At 41.3% G+C, this 21,959-nt stretch overlaps 1 protein-coding gene across 12 annotated transcripts in view; it reads left to right on the top strand.

The window, feature by feature from the left end:
* Positions 1-16,460, top strand: part of LOC119480584 (microtubule-associated protein 4) — a 123,971-nt gene extending 107,511 nt beyond the window's left edge. For 7 of the 12 annotated variants that reach the window (XM_037756977.1, XM_037756974.1, XM_037756975.1 and 4 more), the window contains 10 exons: positions 2,097-2,387; positions 4,394-4,571; positions 4,680-4,742; positions 6,827-7,134; positions 7,559-7,615; positions 9,427-9,519; positions 10,670-10,751; positions 12,140-12,252; positions 14,961-15,153; positions 16,135-16,283. In XM_037756977.1, coding sequence (XP_037612905.1) covers positions 2,097-2,387; positions 4,394-4,571; positions 4,680-4,742; positions 6,827-7,134; positions 7,559-7,615; positions 9,427-9,519; positions 10,670-10,751; positions 12,140-12,252; positions 14,961-15,153; positions 16,135-16,142 — 1,386 coding nt within the window. In that variant the 3' untranslated portion in view covers positions 16,143-16,283. The other 5 variants (XM_037756972.1, XM_037756979.1, XM_037756973.1 and 2 more) reach the window with 5 other exon arrangements.
* The last annotated feature ends 5,499 nt before the right edge of the window (positions 16,461-21,959 follow it).

Below are 21,959 nucleotides of genomic sequence, written 5' to 3'. Positions count from 1 at the left end.
AGGATGGGATGTTTCATACTGATAGAGCCATAGAATCTATACTGGAAACAAACATGGTCAGACTATCGGTGCCTTCAAATGAAACTCGTGTTTACAACATGGGAAGTCGTGTACACAATATGCTTGGCGTTCAAGTGATTAAGTCGTGAGAACTCCGCTGCTGAGCAACGGCAATATTAACGCTACCGGTGGCGTCTAGAAGCCACAGAGGATGACAATTTAGAGAGCTAGCTAGTGGGAAACATAATGCAGTAAATACAAAGGCATAATGACAGAGGAAAAAGATGAGGCCGTTGGGAATATCAACATTTTCCTCAGACATATTATACAATTACGAAGAAAAACAATATATTCACTTATAATGCACCGAAAAATTAACTTCCACAGCCTCCGCCATTTCTGACAACGTCAACAAACACGTCACAACTCGTGAACTCGGAGCTTTCAGAAACTTTCCACTTACGAGTTTGTGAATACCACAAGAGGGGGGAGTTCATATGGACTCCTCTAGTGAACATGGTAAACACGACCCCAATAGAAGGCACCATTAGTCATTAGTATCACATTAGACTATGTAAGACATTACACAAACTCATGCCCATTTCCAACCTGAAAATCAAGGTAAGTTGAAGTTGTTTTTTTATTTTTTTTATTGCAAGCAGTATCGTAGGATTAGTTTTAATGTGTAATTTTAAGAAGGGACACTATGAGGTTCAGCCCGGTGTGAGCTTCAATAGACCATCAACACGTGTCACAGTGTACCATGCTTTATTTCCCAAACGTGTTCAGCTGTCTTGGCGTCATCAGGGTGCGTTTAGGGCTGGGTATCGCTACTCGCAGTGTTCATTTTGAAAGCTATTTTAAATTTTGTCTTAGTCTTAAAATTACATTTTTTAAGAAATTATTGCCATGTAAAATAAAGGCATTTTAATTTTGTTCAAACATTTGGGCAGTAAAGCATGATACACTGTTGTGTGACGTGTTAGACTTAAAGGGTGAGTTTAGATGACAGTCAGCCATTCATCATGCATGCTGCTAAAGCTTCTGCTGCTGCTTCCTTTATGCCTACTGTAAATGTGCTGTACATAAACACCTTGTTCAGAGATGTGTATTAACAATAGACCCAATGCTAATTATTATTTTACTATCATTTTTAGTTGTCAAGTCAGAAAGAGGTTACATTTTAGATTTTGTTCAAATCTTACCTTTATGCTTTTTGAGTCCAAAAAATAACGTCTGTGAAAGTATTTTTTTTTGCTGAATTTTGAGAATTGCATAGTTTTTTTTGCCACTGGGAATGTCATCATTTTTGCCCCGTTAAAAAAAACGTCTTTGGCGAGAAGCCATTTTTATGGTTCAATATCTTCAGATACATAACTCCTATAGCCATGAAATCTGGTAGAGGCACAGACAAAATGGTGTACAATTGATCCAACTAATAGTAAGGCACAAGCAGATGTTGTATTTGTCATTACTGGTCTTTGAAAATGGAAAAGAAAGTGCAAAATGTGTGGTTTTGGACCCCCAGTTGGTTCCCCTCCAAAGTATATACCTATGGATATTTCAATATTTCCTGATAAAGATAGCAATAAAAAAGTATTGGATTGATATGATACCAAATTTCCGGGGCTTATAACATAAACAGAAACTGAGATAAGGCAAGTATAACAAGCCAAGGTTACAATTTGTTTCCTTTTTGAGATGCCAAAATGGTGATATGGACTCAATCCAAGTACCATGAACATTTGTGTGACATTTTGTGTGTAAAGTTACAAATTCTTTCCACGTTGTCTTCATGTTCAGATATGAGGCTTACTATGTTTAACCGAGTATGCAATTCTCCAAATTCAGCCAAAATATTTACATAAATACTGAGCTCTTGGTCTCGAGGAGCATATACATACGGTTTGAACAAAATGTAAACAAAGACCTCTATCTGATTTTGACACAGAATGAGTCATATGATTTATGGTTATAATGCTGCTTGTGCTGCTTAACCTCCCCTATCGTTATCATCCCTTATTTTTTTCTTTCCTTTGCTTTCCCTCCTTATTTTGCCGTCCATCACTCCCATATATCTTGGCCCTGCGTCGCAGCCTGCTGCCGGGGCGACCAAACCGAGCCTTGCTGCTAAAACGCGTCCGGGTACCACAGCTGCTGCTGGTGGTCCAGCTCCTATTAGGCGCCCCCTATCCTCCACCACCACCACCTCCATCTCAGACAAAAAACCAACCACCGCCAAGGCACCAACCACAGCCGCCAAGGCACCAACCACAGCCGCCAAGGCACCATCTACAGCCGCTGCTGGTCCGAAGCGGCCCTCCGTCACTTCTACCAGCCGCCTTGCGTCCTCCACCACCACCACTGCACGTGATGTCAGACCCAAGGTAAGTTTCAGCTGTCAGGACGTCCGTCAAGGCTGCAGAATGCTCCTTTATACAGAACAAGGATTCCATCGACGCCTCATCTGATGTGTTTGGATCAAGTATGACCAAACACTGATCAATGTCTAGCTCTTGTTCATTTGGGGCAGCATGCACACCCTCTCAGTAGTTTATTATAACGTTCTGATGAATCCTGGTCAAAGGGTGCAGCTTCAGGGTCGGCAGTACAAGCTGCATGTCGTCCAACCGTAGTAATGAACTAACAACTCAGACAAAAAATAGGTAACTCTTTCTAATAAAGCATCCTTTACAATTGGTTTATAAGTTGTAGCTAATGTTTCGATTAATAGTTTTACTAATTAATTAGTGGCAATAGACAACTTTTTTGCTTTAACTTATCATTATAAAGTAAATGATGACTGCACAATGTAATGGCTAAAAAACGTTACAATCTAATGAACATGTCTACCGTTTTCTAGACTAGACAAGGGTATGTTTGATCCTAAATACGATGTATTTACTTTAAGTTGATAATGTCTGTACGACGATAGAGTAGAATACATCAAATGTCTTTCTTAGTTTGAGCAGTTTAAATGTTGAGAAATGTTGTGTAGCGCGTTTCATGACGAACACAAAACGGTGTTGCTTGTCGTCAATAAGGGCATCTGGTTAAGTCGGCATTGATGCAGACACGCTATTGGAGGGTTTTATAACCCATTTCCACTTGGAATTGGGCCAGCCTTTTCACGTTCTAAACTTACCTGAAGGCCACCGTAGTTCTCCAACACGTTTGTGAAACCGTGGTAACGTGAGACGCAGAGTGCTAAACCGTGGTAGCGCCAGCCGCCGTCTGACTTTCGTTGCTCCTAAGTAGTGTTATTATGGTAAGGATGGCCTCTGAGCGAGGTGAACGTTTTTGCACTCAGCGGCTCACGTTACCGCCGTCTTGGAAAGGGAGGAGTGAGCGGAGGGGTACTCAGTTGGTTGCAATCTGCAACCACACGACTAGATGCCACCAAATCTTACACACTGTACCTTTAACTATATTTTGATGCTGATACTTTTGTACTTTGATTTTGAATGCAGGACTTTTACTTGTAACAGAGTATCTCTATACAGCAGTATTGTTACTTTTACTTCAGTAAAAGATCTGAGTACTTCTTCGACCACTGCAGATAAGTTACATATCACACTTTTTGTTAACTTTTATGATATTATTTACTGCCACCATGATCTTAAGATTCAATATCCTGGTGGACTAGTGGATAAGGCACATACAGTACCACATAAATGCAGCTATCCCGATTTAATTCCTGCGGGGAGGCTTTACAGTATATACTTCAAAGTCTCCAATAAAGGTGAAAATGCCCAAAAAAAGAGATTAGTTTTATTATGAGATAAATAGATTTATGAGATTAGAGCTGTGTGAGAGATCAGTGTCACGGGATCACTATTATTGTTGTGGCTGCAGGTCTTGTTTGCTACAAGGACAAATCTCTAAAACTGGACATATTTGCCAGTGAGTCCTGCTGAGTCACTGATTACTTTGTGCCATTGTCATCCTTCTGTCACCCTCGCTCGGTGGCCTCCTTAACTGCAACCGGTGTGGCACCATGGCCGATAAATGAACAGCCTTTATTTAGCCTCTCAGCGCCCAGGGGTGCAGGGTGACTCAGTTCAGCGTGGCCAGCTTGTTGCAGGATGGCTCAGCTGTATGTGGAGCGTGGCATCGTCGTAGGGTTATGAGGGGGAAATGTGCTGCTGACCGAAATGTGAAATCATCAAGGAACGTCGACGTGTTGCATGCAACGGGTCGAAAATCTTTGACCTGAATGCATCATTCATTTGCCTGAGATGATGAAAGCAGCCTGACATATAGAAGATGTACTATGACCACTAAAAGCGTTGGATTTGTTGATGATGTTTTTTTGCCTCCATTCATCGATCTTTCGTTTCTCTCCTCACCTCATCACATCTCCCGTGTTTTTATTTTCCTCCCTCTCCTCCAGACGACTATAGAGAAGCGCCCCCTTGTGCCAAAGGCCAGCACCGCCACCTCAGCAGGCTCCACCGCCGCCGCCACCAGAAACGGAACCGCTACCACAACAGCAAGTAAAACCGCTACATCAGTGCGCACAACGGCGTCTACTCGCACCACTGCTACCACTGCAGCCAGAAAGCCTCTGGGTACGACACGGCACGCTGACACACACGTTTTTGATGCTCAGTACTTCTGCTTTTTATCCACACATGCTGTCCTTTGTAACAACTACACACTCACCATCTGTGTTTCAGCCTCCAAGACAGACAGCAAACCAGGAGAGGAGAAGAAGCCCGGCACTCTGAGGACTTCTACAGGTACTACAGCACTCCCTTCACTCGTCAGGACATACAGAAACACTCAGAAGTAACTGTCTTTCAAGCACATATTGTAGGTAGAGTCAAATTAAAAACATAAAAAACAAAAAATACAACATGTCACGTGAAACATACTGTATATTATATATATAATTGAAACTCGCCTGGTCGTACTAAAACAAAAATCTGATTTCCACTGATATGTTCAGCTCAACTTATTAACTTATTATTTCTAATGGATTGGATGCACATCTTTCCTTGACCTCATGACGTTTTCCAAGACGGGCAAGGAAAAATGGTTAGGAGAAAGACATTAGGACGTAATTTTTTGACTTTTCGACCAGCAGCCCTGCTGTCTGACATTTCCAGATTTTGCTGCTTCAAAATAAAAGCTTTTGATTAACAAAATAACGGACAAATAACGACTTTTATTGTGAAGAATTTATAGGAAAAAGTGTTCTTCACCGAATTAGTGGAGCTTTGTTAGCGGCTATTTGTCAATAAATAGTCATTGCCCAGCTTTTATTCAGGTTTTACAGACAGATTTTTTATAGCCACAGTCAATGGAATGATCTCAATATTAGCTAGAATGTAGTATTGAATAAATTCCCAACATCATTCCCAGCTACTGTCTGACCTCCCTCCCTCTGTGCTTTTCATCTCTGCATATATTTCTGTCCTCTTTCTTCTTCACTCTCCTCTTCTGTAATCCTCCCCCCTCTCTCTCTCTCTCTCTCTCTCTCTCTCTCTCTCTCTCTCTCTCTCTCTCTCTCTCTCTCTTCCCACACAGTTACAGCTTTACTAACTCTTGTCGACACATAAGTTCACATTTTGGCAACGTGAGAGCTGTCAGCAAGAGTGTGACACCGCAACGCACACTGTCCGAGCATGACAATGCTGGGCAGGCTCGTAGAAAGCGAGAGAGAGAGCTTTATAGCTGAAAGGCCCTGGAGAGTTAGAAACCTTCACCACAGCAGTGTGTGGATTACTGTCCCCTTGCTATTGACAGAAGTCTGCAGCTCCTGCTGATACAGCGGGAGGATTTCTTCAATTAAACATGTCTTAACAGGAGCTGGAGATACACCAAAGGCTCTCAGGGGAGGATTGACAGCAGGACACATGGTTCAGCATGCAGTGCCTTGAAGAAAAAGCTGACATATAGAAAAGTGAATTGACAGATTTTTAAGCGGCAATGTGGCTTAGCACGCTGGACTGGAATATGCTGAAATGTATTCACTCAAACCAGCGGGAGATAAAAGTGCAAGTTTTCGAGAGGTGGAAGAGTATGATTCAAAAGAAGGTGCCTGGTGTTAGTTCAATGTTAAAATACATGTTGATATAAGAAGATGATTTGTCTTTAATTGTGTCTCTCTGGCCTGCTTTCTAGCTACTCCCATTTCTGTTTTGTCTTCTTTCTTCTGTCGCGTATCTGTCAGGGTTGACTGTAAATGACAGATGGGATCCTTTGTGGTTTGGCTTTGGGTTTACTGTGTGCGTGTGAGAGAGAGAGAGAGAGCGTTTCTGAATACATAATGCACTTTAAAATCATTTCCAGTCTTAAGCATAATGCCTTTGGGCATCATTTGTGTATTGTTGCTTTAAACGTAGCAAAGAATTATTATTATTTTTAAAGCTTCAGTTGGCAACAATTTTTTGGCATCACTGGGCAAAAATAACCTTTCATAGCATATTATAATTCAAGTGTTCTGAGAGAGAACTAGACTTCTGCACCTCCTCATGGCTCTGTTTTCAGCTTCTTTTCATGCATTACTATCAGGATATAGTGACCGTTTTATAAAAATAACTTTTTTTAATCGTATTTGCTCCTATCTTGCCTACTGCTGCTTTAAGTGAGGCAATAAAGGATATCTAGTTTTGCAATGAAACACTTCAACCTCTGAATAAGGCCAGAGATGAACTTACTTTTAACTACATGATCGCGTGTGCATGACGCTGCCTTGCGTATCCTGCATCCGTTGAGAGAGTTGGTTGTGTACATCCTCAGAAATTAATTCACTTTTTTAATTTTGAATTATTAAGTAGTACATCTCCGGCCTAATTCTCCCTCTCTCTCTCTTTCCCAGCCGACTCTACCAAGCCGAAGACCACCACCACCACCACCAGCCGCAGCACTACTTCCACCATCGCTGCCTCTCGCACTCGAACCACAGCAGCCAAACCGGCCACACCCTCCTCCACCACTGGCACAGCACCAGAGAAGAAGCCCACGGTGCCCCGCACCGCCCGGCCCACTTCTTCAACCCTAACCTCCACCACCACCACCTCCAGGACCACGGCTCGGCCCAGCACTGCACCGGCCCCTGACATCCGTAACGTCCGCTCTAAGATCGGCTCTACAGACAACATGAAGCACCAGCCCGGAGGAGGGAAGGTAGGTCCTACTGCGGATTCATCTGCAGCCTTCACACCTCTACATGGGTATGGTGTATTTTCTGACACCGGCCGCTCCTCAACTAACAGGCGATGTCGCCTCAAGCCTGTTTAATGTGTGACACTGGCTTCCTGTGGTTCCTCAAACTTCTTTCTGAATCTCTTCTCTTCAAATAGTAACATATCTCTTTATTTATAGTGCACAAAGTTGTTCATACATTCACCACACCAGCTACAGCTTCTTTGGCTCTGTTAATTTGCTTGGTTTTCCATCTCTTACTCAATCCTCTGCATGTTCATTTACTCCCATTTTACCCATTTTAGAACCTTTCTCTTTCTACTTTTCACCCTCCGACCTCCTCCTCTTCCTGTGTGTTGTTATGACGTGTTTTTGTTGTTGACCCGGGGTGGGCTTGTCTCCCCAGGTGTCATCTGCCTCTCAGAGCAGGGGCGTCCTCTCCAAAGAAACGAGCCTGGGCAAAGTGAGTTCCCTCCCCATCCTCCCCACCATCACCACATACTCCCACCTTTTAGGCCCTGTTCAGACCTGGTATTAACATTAATGTCCTCAGCGATCAGATCACAAGTGGACAGCTCTAAGTACAGGTGTGAACGCACTCAAGACACATTGAGGACGCGTTGAGATCGGATCTTTCAGACCACATTCAGAGGTGGTCTGAGCCACATATGATCACATTCTTTTAGAAGTGTGTAGCGAATGTGTTCCGGGCCACATTAAGGACCGCCTACTCAACTGACGTCCCGCTGGGATCCGCAGGATCACCGCGCTCCTCAGGTGAATAGACGAGCGCTTGTCTGCCTCGCAGCATGGAAACGGCCTCTGTGCTCTACTGTATTCTGTCTGCACAACTGTATTTTATTAGAATTTATCACACGGCTGTGTTGAATACTCGATTCTGATTGGTCAATCATGGCATTCCACAGTCTGTTATTTCTTTATAGCAGACCGTCGTTATGTATAACAGACCGTTGCTATGGACGCAGTTCTGATGTCGGACTCTGGCGGACCGTTTTTGTGTCAAATGATTGATTTCTTCAGTAAGTAGCCGTGTAATAAGCGGGATAATGTACAGCTAGCGGGTCATTGTTGTGAAAGAATCCCCTTCAGGATCACAAGTGGTCACTCAAGACACATGTGGAGACGCATTCTAATGCCAGGTGTGAACAAACGTCCACTTGTTTTCGGATCACTCAGGACGCATGTTAATACCAGGTGTGAACAGGGCCATATTCTCTCTGTCTCTGTTTTTTCTGTTCAGATATATTTTGCTATTTTCTTTTCACCATATTTCTTATTTTTTTTGTTGTTTTTTAATGATTTGCACTACTGAGGGCACAAAGCCAGGTTGAAAATGAGTAGCCACAGGCTTTTGAGTAATACAAGCACCTACAGCATCTTTTACTGTCAAACACAGTTTCAAACCATTTAATGGCTGTTTAGAATAGCCAGTGTTTCCAATAATCTTGTGATGCAAAATGTCTCCATTTGAAGCAAACTACAGCTTTTCTACTCTACTTCCAGCGTACCGCTCAGCCATCTAGAATGCATAAAGTCTCTATTCAATTATATATCAATCATCATCATATAACAATTTATGATGTTGGTACAAGAGCACTGGGCCACTACTACAATCCACATCACACACAACTGTTCATCAGCAGGAAGCCGGTGAGGTATCACATCCTAGTTGCTGCAATAGCGACCCCTGCTGGTTGGTCACTTGGGATCAGGTTTAGGAAGACAAACATGCAATGAGTTTTACTACAATTGTAACAACTAACTTGGACCCAAAATGTTTTTTTGTGTCATATTTGGTCTTTAACATCTCACAGTCTAACCTGTCTTTGAACTACAGCATTAATCTGTGTTAATAACATCTTCTAGGTTCCCGTGGATTCTCCTCAACAGTGACGGATGTTTAAATATTCTACTGCATGCGTGCGTGCGCTCTATAAAATACTTTTTGTGTATTCAAGTGGCAACACAAGCAAGAGTTACCATTTCAGACCGCTTAACTGCCCATCGAGCGCACCTAAGATCAAATAATGCCTTAGAGAACCTTGCTACTTCCTTCTGCCCTTTCCTTTCTAACCCTGCCTGTGATGGTGACGTCTTCTCCCCTTCTCTTTTCTTTTCTTCTTTTCTTTTCCTCTCTTCTGTTCTCCTTTTCTTTTCTTTTTCCTTACCTCTCCTTTCACTCCTTCCCATTTCATCCCCCCTGCCCGCCCCGGCTCTCCTCTTCCCTCTTGCTGCTATGCTGTATCCGTATAGGTTCACATAAAAACCAAAAAGCTGGACTTCAGCCACGTCGCTTCACGCTTGGGCTCCAAGGACAATATGAAGCATGTTCCTGGTGGAGGGAATGTAAGTACTGCCTGGCCCACAACCAGAGCTCGTATGCATCGGCCAATTACTCAAACAGATTTGGCTCGATTAAGTGACGAGGAGGAACAACAGAGCAAAGAAGAAATGTTACTTTTTTTGCTCCTAAAAATAAAAAAAGAAGTCCTTGTCAGTGCCAGCATGAGTGAGTTGTACAGTATATAAAAAGCTCCTCAAGTCAAGCTACAGTTCTTAAGGCCACCAACACCTAGTGCTGCTCTTGGTTGGACCCTTGCAGATTGAGGGAATTATTGGACAGCATGCTAGCAAGCCTGATGTATCAGCCCTTCCCTAGAACCCGCTTCACAGTCCCTTTCTTACTTTAACTCTACCTGTGTTGTCCTGCCCTTTCACTAACTTACTAAACAAATAATAAAGTCAAACAAACACCACTGGGCTCTGACGGGCTCCGTCTCTGTTAGGACCGAGGACAGTATCACCACAGAGACATTTGAGATCTGTGGTTTCCTGAAAGGATGCTGTCCCGTCCTGAGCTTCTTCTTTTGGTGCCTGCTATTTTTACACCGGCTGCACCTGCAATGTATTTTTTTTTTTGAGTGTTCACTTCAACAATGAGAGACTGCAGTCAAACAATTCTCAAAGTTCAGCAGCATCACATTGTAACTGAAGCAGCATGATCTTGAAGTTTGAATTTGTCTTGTTTTTGTTGCATAATTGCCACAATATGGAGGAGAGTTTGTGTTCTAGGGTTGTTCCGAATACCATTTTTTAGGCTTTTGAAGCTTTGGTGAGTAATATTCAAAGGTGGTAAAAAAGGTGGATGGCCTAACGTTAGCTTTTTACATTTGACGATTGCATTTACACTTCAAAAATCATAAAAGTGGTGTTCATTTGTGGAGATTATCCTGCTGAACAAAACGTGTAAGTGTCATAAACGTGTAATAATTCCAAACCCAACGGAACAACCCATTGGGTTTTTGTCGAGGGAACCAGGGTGATGCTAACTTCCTGGTTGGCCTACAAAAATGCGTCATCCCTGCACCACTCTGTTGGAGGTGTAAATAGGGCTTTTAGTGCAGCTGAAGGAGAAATATGAAACCATCAAAGGACCCGTCTCCCTGTCCAATGTTTGAAACACTGGTGATAAAACAGCTTGTGTGACGTTTGACAGGTGCAGATACTCAACAAGAAGGTGGATGTGAGTAAGGTGACATCAAAGTGCGGCTCCAAGGACAACATCAAGCACAAGCCAGGTGAGCTGGGAAATGCAGTTTTGACCCCTATTCTATTTGATCCATCATTTTATTCATTGCATGGTGCTCTAAAGCTGTTGGATGGTCTAACTCTATGTACACTGTGTTGGCAGTTCATTAGGTACACCTAGATAGTATTAATGCAGTCTAATACATCAGTCCTTCATGAAGGTTTTAATGTTTGAGATTGTACTGACACCCATTACAACCAAAATGTGTGATCCCACAGCCGTTACAGCATTAAATCATGCATTCTATCATATCAAGCTTTCAATTTAGAGCCCTGCCTTCAAAATTGTAGTTTTTACTATTTCCCACCAGATTGAGCCGTTTTCTCATGTTTGCCATATGAGGCAAACACATGCTATTTTACTAGTTTCCTGCACTAAAATCTATGTTGACATATCCCAGACTGTGAAAAAAATCCCCCCAGCTTGAGTATACAGAAAATAATTCAATAATTTGTGCTTTCTTTTTTTTCATAAAAAAAAACAGTGACATTTTGTAAACAAACTGGCATTTGAAGGGTTCAAATTCTAATAATGAATGAATATTTGATAGTGATAATCAGGACTGAAGTTGGTTAAAAAAGTTAACTCAGTGAAAGTGGAAAATAATATTAATATATAGTATTTTTACAGCACTTTTAGGACAGGGACATTTATGTACACTAAGGTAACAAGTGGGAGTTAAAAAAAAAAAGAAAATAAATCTAACACTGATAGTTAAAAAAATGTGAAAGTCAGCGAAAGTGGAAAATAACATAAATATATCATTTTATGGCATTTTTTTGCCGAGGACAGTTTTGTCCTCTAAGAACATCAGAGCAACTTTGTTTTTAAGATTTATTTTTATTAGCGAAAAGGCTTATGTCATAATTAAATTCCAACGTGTATCAACATTTATTTTTTTGGTTTTTAAAACAAATATTGAAATACAGATAATATAACTTTAATACAGATAATACAGAAAAATTAAATAAAATTACTTAAGAAATTAATTATTATAGAAAAAGTGAGATAATGAGATATTATTGATAATGAACCTAACCTTGTATAAAATTTTCTTTGTATAATAATAATAATAATAATAATGAGTAAATGAAAATATAAGACACATTCAAAGTAATAATTGAAATAATAAAGAAAAATTAAAAGAAAAACATGTAAAAAAAAAAATACATAAATATTGAATAAAATGTATATAAATAATAAGCACACATATCTAGTGCACATGCACGTTTATAAATCTGAATGCATCAGTAGCAATAATGGTTTGAAGAAATAATAATAGCAATAGTGTAGAAGCTGTATCTGTTTTGCACATGCTCATTGTGTCCATGCATGCATGTGTATGATTATCAGACTGATTGTCCATGTGTGCTGCAGGCGGTGGCTCCGTGAAGGTCGAGTCCCACAAAGTGAGTTTCAGGGAAAAGGCTCAGTCCAAAGTGGGCTCCACGGACAACGTGAGCCATTCACCTGGTGGAGGAGACATCAAGGTGAGGTTATCACGCACGGAGACGTCGTTCAGTCTACGTGCACGCTGTTACTATCAACTGTTGTTTTTACATTCTGCAGATCAGGGCGCTTTCTGTAATTATTTATTTAATTTATGCTTTATTTAGCCGGGAAGGTCCCATTAAGATACAAGATCTCTTCTACCAGGGAGTTCTGAAGTCTTTTTTATGAGCCAGCCAATCACAATGAAGATGAATCAGGTTTCACAGCACATTAGCAAATACAAATTCAGTTCAGTTTACTGAAAGAGTAAATGTGTCCAGATAAAAGCAGCCCATTATGGCATTAGTTTTTCATGGAATAATTCCAGTTTCTGATTGTGGGTCTACCTATGCAATACTTCCACAATGGTTGTTGTTGTTTTTGTTGTTGTCCAGAATGTTGACCAGAACCTCTGGTCTTAAGTAAAGTCATAGCTCTGCTCTTTAAAGAGATACTTAAAGTCTTTGTATTTCTCTATAACATTAGACATTCATGACTAAATAAGCTAATGATTAATTGAAAAATAAAAACTCTGAATCACCTTTACTGACCAAGTATGTGTACACATCATAGACTGTATATAAAGATGGGCAACTAGACAGCTCCCCAAAAGGGAGGCCAAAACATCTGGATCGCCCCCTGGTGGCCGGCTGCAGTATAGGTCATAAACCCCACCCTCCTCCATGTAATTTTAGGTAGTTCTTATCACAGTGATGTATGTTGTGTAAGTGTTCATTTTTCTGATAAGTTTGGTGTTAGTTAGTTATTTGATGCTGTAAAAAAGGGGGTGAGACGTCATGATTGACAGCTCTGATTCTCAAATCAATAAGAAGCTGCGGCAGTGCTCGGCTCGTGATTGGCTCGGGCCGGTGTGTGTGGGCGAGACCACGATACCGCGGCTCCCACTTCAAAACAGTCAGAAGATGACAGAGAAAAATACAAATATCTCATGTGAGATAATCAAACCTGTTCTAACTTTGGCAGATAATAGTGTGTTCACGTAGGACCCCATCACTCAGAGTAAGAACCTGATAAACGGACTAAATGAGTTTTCAGAGCCAGACTTTGAAGTGTCAATCAGAGAGGGCAGTGAAGCACTTTCAGCTTGGTTTGAAGTGATTATTTAAGTCATTATCTGAGCGTCGTGACTTCAGGAGATTCAGGCTTTTCGTGCTTGCCTCGCTCCACCACTGTGTTCATAAACTAGGAGATGTTTGGTTGGCTTCAAGCTACAATCACTAATGATGATGACAGCCTGTCATAAACCATCTGCAGCAACCTGAACCATCTCAAACCCTCTGCACCTGCAACCGGCTGCAATTGTCTGGATTCCTCAAGGTCAACAACACATTTAGAGAGAGAGAATGAGAGAAGATATGCATACAGATGGTGGTCATAGACGTTTACAAAACAAAAATATAAATCCAAAAGGATTTAAGTCACCTAATCATGGGTTACTGTGTGGGATGGGCTTGCGAACTTAAAAGAAAGAAAATACCTTTTGGGCAAATTGATCAGAAATGATGTCACCAAATGATGTCACCTGTCCCCTCAGCCTATGGCAGCTCATATCTGTGTTTCATGATCACTGCATGAACCCATCCTTCACCCACATTCTCATCTTCACACACGGTTTTTGCACGACCAGTTATCATCACCGGCACCCTCCAACCTAGTGAAGATGCATTAAAAATAGCATTCACATAATATTAACAACCTGTCTGAGAGAGCCTGTGTGATCAGCGTTAACTGAAATCTATTTTTAAAAATGATGAGTAGAGCGTTGAAACATGCTCGTACGTTCTTTTGTGTTTGTTGGAAAGACAATATCTCATGTTTTATTCTACAACTGTGCAGGCTAATGCCCCACAGCCTGTCTCATGATGTGTCGCTATCAAGAGTCTCCAATATCCAGTTCGTATCATACATCCATGGTTAAAATAAGAATGTTAATCCTGGAAGTTATCTCAGGGGGCGTGTTGTACTTTTAGCAAAGTGGGCGTACCGTGTAGCCCGCGAGCCTGCAGATAGACCCCTTCTCCTTTGCATGGGATTTGTTGAAATTAAGAAAAATATATAGCTTTGCCAGCTTTGTCCTCTAAGCCCGCCTAATGAATTTACTGATAGAAACATGTTTTCTTAAAGTGAGTACAAGTGATGAGATGTATTTAGGGTGTTTCAGTCTACTTCTGCAGAAGTGCGTAAAGAATAAAGCCAATCAAGCCTCTTTATTTGGCAGGTTTCTCCCGGGTGTCGTTCTGATATGTTTGGACATTTGCTGTGTTTCTATGAGAACTCTTGAGGTCATTTTACATTTACGTCCGCCAAGGAAAATAATAGCATTCAGTATTTTTACAGATGTGTATATGAGATCATGCAGAAGGGTTCGTGGTTCAGGAACAACATCATTTCTACACATTTTACACTTTGCATCTACTTTTTTTTATATGATGTGCTTGAATTTACAATTTGCTTTTGATCATTGCATTCATGTGAACGTTTTATGCTCCAGTTATTCTTCTTTTGTAATTTCATCTCCCTCCACCTTAGTCTGGCTCCAGATCTTTTAATGCTTTTAGCAAAACATCTGTCTACCTGAATTATATGGAAATAACTATGTACAGAACTATATTAATGTAGGTCTATGAGATTTGGAGCCAGGTTGTTCCATCCCCATCGATTGACACGCCGTGCTATGTGTTTCTAGGCTGAGGGGGCTCAGGAGACAACAGAGGGGAATGGGACTCCCCTTAGTGGCACCGCGGCTCCGGCCCCAGGCTCCGAGCCAGGGCAGGCAGGGAGCCCTGCTGCCCAGGAGAATGGGCTGAAGGAGGGGGCTCCCTGTGATAGTGAGGGCCTCCGGGAGCCCCAGGCTCTGGACACTCTCATCCCAGAGACAAGTAAGTTTGTTTGTGTGCCAGTCTCATCTAACCTGACCCTGAAGCCATCTTTGGAAACTGTTTGGAAAAAGGCAGGCACCTTCAAAAAATACTTGGCAGGTGGTTGAATGAAACATCTCAACTAAATCTCAGCCTATAGATCAAACAGTTGGTTATTAACACGTTGGTTATTTACAGACAACACTCAGCCTAACGTGATTCAATCAAATATGTAGAGAAGTCTGGATCAGCAATATCCTCCACTGTGTTGGACGGGGGAAGACTGAAGGAGCATGACAGCGCTCAACCTTCATTTATTAAGGTATCGCCAACGCTCAGGTTCAGGCAAGATCGCAAAATAATTATTCGAAATGTGTATAAAACAAACATTTGTATAACAAGAGATGAATTCATACGAACTTGTCAAAATTACAATCCAAACATACGACGAAGTGCATTGAAGTCTATGGGATCTTCAGTTTTCTATCCCCCAAAAGGGGGCGCGGCCTTGACTTTTTGCCCGTATGTGCTGATCTGACATATTGTTGTTTAGAACCAACAGTCGCCTCACACTATGATCTCAGGGTCTCAGGTCTCACAATCCTAAGCCTAGCTGCCAGTAGCTCCTCACAGGATGCTGATTGGTCCGTTATCTGGCGAGCCGGACAAAAACGCATCACTTGAAGCCTGACAAGATGGATTTTCATGTGACATTTGATACCGTGATTCTCACGTGATCACGTGACATCGTTGCCATGCAAGGGTGAGCCTCATCTGCTGTCGGTTCAGGGTTTGATTCCCATGTAGCAAACACGGAAGGAGGAGACAAAGACGCCCGGTGATGATCCTGTTGCCGGGAAACATCTGAATTCATTTTACTCTCCCTGGCTGAGATAAACTGTCTCTGTGACTAAGTGTAAACCTGTTTTGTATTCATCATATTGTCTGCGGTACAAAGGCACACCTGATCACACCACCATCTTTTGACTTCTTATCTTGCAGGCATCTAATTCTACTATCCCTCTGCCCTCCTCATCTCAACCCCCCCACAACACCACCTCCCCCCTGCCCTATATATATTTTTTTATATCTCCCTTACCTCCTCCTCCTCCTCTTCCCTCCCCGCCCCCCTTTTTTCTTTCCAACCTTTCTGCCGCAGATTGAGTGTTTCAAGCTCAACTTCCGCGAGAATGCTCGCTCTCGCACGGACCACGGCGCCGACATCATCACCTGGCCGCCCCCCCAGGACGACAACAGACCCCACCCACACGGTTCCTCCCACTCTCTACACCACCACCACCACCCGACTCCTCGCAGCGTCTCCCTCGTTGAACCGTCTGCTCCTGAGGGCTGCGTCGGCTCCCCCTCCGCCCCCTCCTCGCTGCGTCTCCAGGTGGAGGTCCAGGGGGACACCAACAGCTCCTCAAACGGATCTTCACCTTTCTTGCCCCCCATCCAGCCCTAAAAAGCATCTTTTATCTTAAATCTGTCATTGCAAAAAGTTTTGAATCATCCAATAGTTCTAGTATCATGTTATCACGCCTCCTCTCTCCCATCTGAGCTCATCATCATGCAACATACAGTAGCTCCCCTTTCCCCCCTTATATGTGGCTGAAGTGACTGTATAGACTAAGCTTGGGCCTTGGTGGGAATCTATGTGGAGGTTCTCTCACATATTTGGTTGCGTCTCCTCCAAGCTGGCTGACCTGGAATCAGTGGGATTCACTTGGATCCTTTTTTCCCCCCACAGCCTGGTGGTGTGTTCTGACCCTGCATCATCTCTCATCTCCAGACACCAAATAAGCAGCGATCACTTCATTTGTCAACCGAGCAGCGTGGAAACCCCTCTGAGACTCACCTATGGCTTTTCTGTCATGGCTTCCCTTTTTCCTCGTGACTTTAAGGGGCTGTTTTTTTTCCCCCAATAACCACTTCCTCTCTGCTTCAATAACATAACATAGTTATTCAATGTCCATCTCATCTGCTTCACCACTTTCCTGTCTCCTCAATATCACTTACCATAAAAACAAGCTGACAAACAAAAAAACTAGACAACAAGTAGGCTGTTTGAAACCATTTCAGGCTGTTTAACTCTTTATTCTCTGTGTTTGTGATGGTGTGTTTGAGTGACAAAAATTGTGTAAAAATGAGCTTTGGTGTTCTGTTCGGATCTTATTTCTGTTTTCCCTCTTTCTTTCCTCCTAGTTTCTTTGATTTTAAAACCAGGTTTTATTTATTTATTGTACGTTTCTTCCTGCGTAAGCAATACAGTGGGTGCTCTGTTTTTTCCCCGATAGCTCTCAGAAAATCATGGAAACACGCACAGGTTTTTGTAAACTTAAGACACACAGTGAGGATATTCAGAGGGAGGAGGAAAGTGTTGCTGGGAAGGGTGGGAAAGAAGCATTTGAAGTGTGCTCTGCATCGATGGCAAGAAAGTGTGTGAAATGCAATAGTTTGCTGAAGTAGAGAAGCTTTAACTGAACATGCAGGTCCAGAAGGAGATGAGGAAGATGTCTCTGAGGTTAACAGAGTCTGTGTGTCTCGTATGTGCCTCCTGTTCTCCTTACCTGAAATCTACAGTAAGCGAGGATGACGCAGGCTCACGCCTAAAACTGCTCAGACAAAGTTGACAAAATGGACAAAAAAAACGTCAGGGGTATTGCTGTTTTAAGGGAAATTCTGTAAATCAAGCTGTCCTGGTAGTTGTGTAGTCTCGGTTGTTGTCCCATTTCAGGTGTTTCTATGAGGGTTATGGTAGCATGTTGTTTGGCAGTAGCTGAAAAACCATCTCTAATATGTCTTTTCTTGTTGGAGTATTGGCAGTGGAACATGATGTGGCTTTATACTCTTCTCTTGTAGCAATGTATTCAACTGTTGCCTCCGATTGCCTTTATTAATGCATGGCCAGATTCTATAATATCACGCCCAGAGCTGAAAGCCTTTGTGCATTATGACTCCAAGTGTTGTGGTTTGGTACCATATGTATATCTCTGGGGCAGTCCAGATGTGTTGTTACTCAAATGATGACTTTGAACACGGACGGACAGGGAGAGCTGGTTTTCTGATGGTTGTTGTTCCACCTCGTAGTTTCATCATTAATTCTACCGCTTCAAACTGGGTTGCATACAATGACTCCATGGCTCAAACATAGATGGATGATCTGATTTTTTTAGTAGAATTTAATTTCAGTGATATATCAGTTACAAAAATCCTTGTAAAATTGATTCTGCTCATTAGTCACTTGTCAGCCATCACTGCATCACTTCCTCGCTCAGTTTTAAGTATAGTGTTATAACAAGGGCTGGGTATCATACTGAAACCGAAAATGACTTTATGAAGTTGTTATGGCAAATGTGTTGGCAAACTGCCTCTTTACACATCTAGCAGACGCATCAGATCAACATTAGCATTCATTTGAACCAATAATCCCTCCCCTTGCTGCAAAAAGCTCCACTATGTTTACCAGCTAGCTGCTAACTGTGTTTGTCTGCTGTTCGGTGCTGGGCAGGTAGCATACTTTGGGTTTGTCAGAACCTTTTTGCTGCCCGTTGCAGCCGGAACATGTTTAAATGAGAGAAGTAGAAACCGTAAAACAACAAAACAATGAGCTGAAAGATGCTAAAATGCTATGAGGTGAGCTGCAGAGTCGGATGGGTTCATCACTACGAGCGACACCTTCTTATATTACACATTCGACCCATTGTTCATACAAAAATATTTTGATTAGTGCAGCTTTATCTTCTAAGACAAACTTCTCAAATGTTGAATATTCTTTAAACACAGGCAGCCATACAAGACTTTTTTACATCCCAGTTTAAATCTGAAATTAATGAATCAAATGATTGTTAAAGAAGATTATGAATCTTCGACGGAATTAAATTGCACCTTAATGCTTTAATATATCAAAGAGGGCTCACTGTGATGGAGTGTTGGTATTCAATTAATAGTTCAAATACCCCTCTATGAACAAGTGATCCTAAATAATTTCATTATGAATGTGATTTTGCGTGATGACATGAATAGAGCAATAAACTGAATTACAGTGCCCTCACTATTCACATCCATTCAGATTCAGTCATTATTTTTGTTTTATATTTGGAATTCCTTTAAATTTTACATAAGAAAGCAAAACCTTTGACGAAAAATCACATTTTTATTTTGACAAAAATAGGCAATAACTTCTAATCAATGTCTTTTGAAAAGTGGGAATGTTTCACATGCAGATGTTGGGAGTCGTTTTCTGCCAGTTGAGGATTGAGTGTTGCTCAAAGATAAGCTGTCATCAAATAGTTGAATTGCTTTGTTTTGTGCCACGGCTGTCGCTTAGCTCCCTTGTGCCTGCCCACCAACCATGTTTTAGCTTTGCTTTCACCCCAGAGTTTTTACTTACCACTACTTATGAGATTGCACACGGATGTATATAGATATTTTATTGTTGATGCACTCTTTACGGCCCTCAAAAAGAACAAAAGACAGAAAAAGCAACATCAGCATCAGCGGGGTTGGTTGGGTGGGTTTGTTCAGAACAGCTTTTATGTCCATGTACCTTTAAAGGTTCTAAGGGGAGGACGCGTTTTATTATGACTATTATTCTGATTATTAGTATGACAAATTGAAAAAGTTTGCCTTTTTCATTAGAAAGGGGCCACTGAAGTGAAAGAATGTCTTTTGAGATATATTGTACTAAAGACGCAACACTTTTGTATATGTATTTATCGTTGTGTTCCTGTAGCCTCCTGGTGGTTGTGCTCTCATGGTTGAAGGGATTTGTGACAACCAGTTTTGGCAAACTGTGTCCCGGAGTTCCTCCGAGGATGTGCACGACGAAGATTTGAACCCCAATACAACACTTAGAAAATCTTTAAAATCTCATAAAATCTGATGTTATTGAACGCGCTGTAACGGCAGCTTGATTTAGAAATGTTGAATTGGCAACATACTGTAGAGCTTAATTCATTTAAGACATTTTTTTAAACTAAATTTGTAGTGCACAATTATGCCTACACACTGTTTAATCATGCCCAGTCTTAAGAGATGAGAATAATGTTGGGACTACCTGGTAAACTTGTCATTCAGGACATTCTGCGGGTTCATAAAAGAACCAAGCAGATTGAAGCTAATGCACCTGAAACACACGACACTATATCACAGTGGGCAAAGGGAATTTCTTGTTCAAGCAGGCACTAAGTGTAGAGGTCAATGGGAGTACTGCATATCAAACATATTGGCTGCTACACTCAAAAAGCAACAACCTGCCCTGGAGAGTCACACACACCGAGACCCTAACACATCCTTGTCTAAGGTTAACTAACTATAGTCGTCAGGTTTGGCTTGTGTAATAAAATGCTCCTCAGTAATCTATCCAAGAAGTGTTGTAGAGCTTCGTCTACCGCCACTGCACTCATGCAAGAGTTACACTAGCTAATGAACACCTACTGTACCTGCAGAGCATGCTGAAAAACAACAATGGGATGTGTTAGGTAGACTTACTATGTCATTTGCAGAACCTCCTCATTGTTTTTTTTGTGCTGTCGTTTTTTTTTGTTGTTTTTTTTCTTCATTAATTTGAATTTTATTTTTTGGTTTGGAAAAAAAAAGTGTTTATTGTGATTACTTGTTAATTAGTGATGTGATTATTGAACATGAAATAAAATGGACTAAAACTCTCATTTGTGTTTGTTATCTGTTTCAAACAATTTCAGAAACGTTAAAGGAGGTGTTATCAGCTATAAAACAACAAATCTCCGTCTGTCTGTCTGTGTTTATGTAGGTGTGTCCTTCGCATATTTCAAGAATCGTTCATCTGATCAACTTCACACTTGCAGGGTGTATTGCTGGGGACCCAAGGGAGCATTGTGTCGAATTTGGTGCAATTTGGACACACAACACGTTCACACGCACACTATTTAGGTAGATGTTATTACTGTGGGAGATATGACGAAGAAAGAAGGCATTTGATTCAAGGCCTCACAGAGATAAAAGTGCAGCTTGATTTAAAATATATTCTACAAAATAACTCACTAAATGAGTGTTATATATTACTATTTCAGTATCTTAAACAAATTAATAAGAGGGTTTCCTTTTTTCTATACTTTTTTTAGTTATTGTTTTTTAATATTTTAAATACTAGCCGGTCTGATCCACAGTCTGAGATTGTACACAGGTACTACCCTGCTAAAGATAATATTTGCAAGTTCTTCGTAACTGTGAACAATAGATGCACTTTTTGCAATTGTGAAGGGGAAACTATTGAACATGTTTTTGCAACTTCTTTTTGGTTTCATTTACAGAAGAATCTCTCAAAACATTTCGAAATAATATAAGAAGAAAGATTTACTCATTGTCAACAATACCTGTTTTTCGGCAGATGAGATTTACATAATTAATTTGATTAATTATTATCCTAGCAAAATATTATATACATAAAATGATATGGCTTAAAAGAATACCCTCCTTTTTATTTTTAAAGATACTGGTTCTGGTCTCTCGCTTCACTTATCTTTGTTGCACTATTTTTCTCTTTCTCTAAATATCAGTCTGTTGTTCTCTCTTTCCTTTTCCCTCTCTCTGTCACCCTACGAGCCACTGACTCCCCCACACTAGTCTCAGGTTGTTGCGTTGTGTTAAAACACTTGTATCTGGCCCTTCAAACGCTCACACTCCTCCCTCTCTCCATCGCTCCCTCCTCCTCTTCCATTTCTTGTGTGTGTTGTTATTTGGCAATCAGAAAGTCCTTATAAACACACAATTGCACTCCCCCTTATGGCAAATACATGTCTTTGTAAAAACCACATCAGAGTCCAGTATGTGTCTGCTTCACATTG

The sequence above is a fragment of the Sebastes umbrosus genome, chromosome 21, assembly GCF_015220745.1.
Source record: "Sebastes umbrosus isolate fSebUmb1 chromosome 21, fSebUmb1.pri, whole genome shotgun sequence".
NCBI classification, from domain to species: Eukaryota; Metazoa; Chordata; class Actinopteri; order Perciformes; family Sebastidae; genus Sebastes; species Sebastes umbrosus.
Note: the sequence above shows the minus strand (reverse complement) of the source record. Positions and strands in the feature narration are given on the sequence as shown.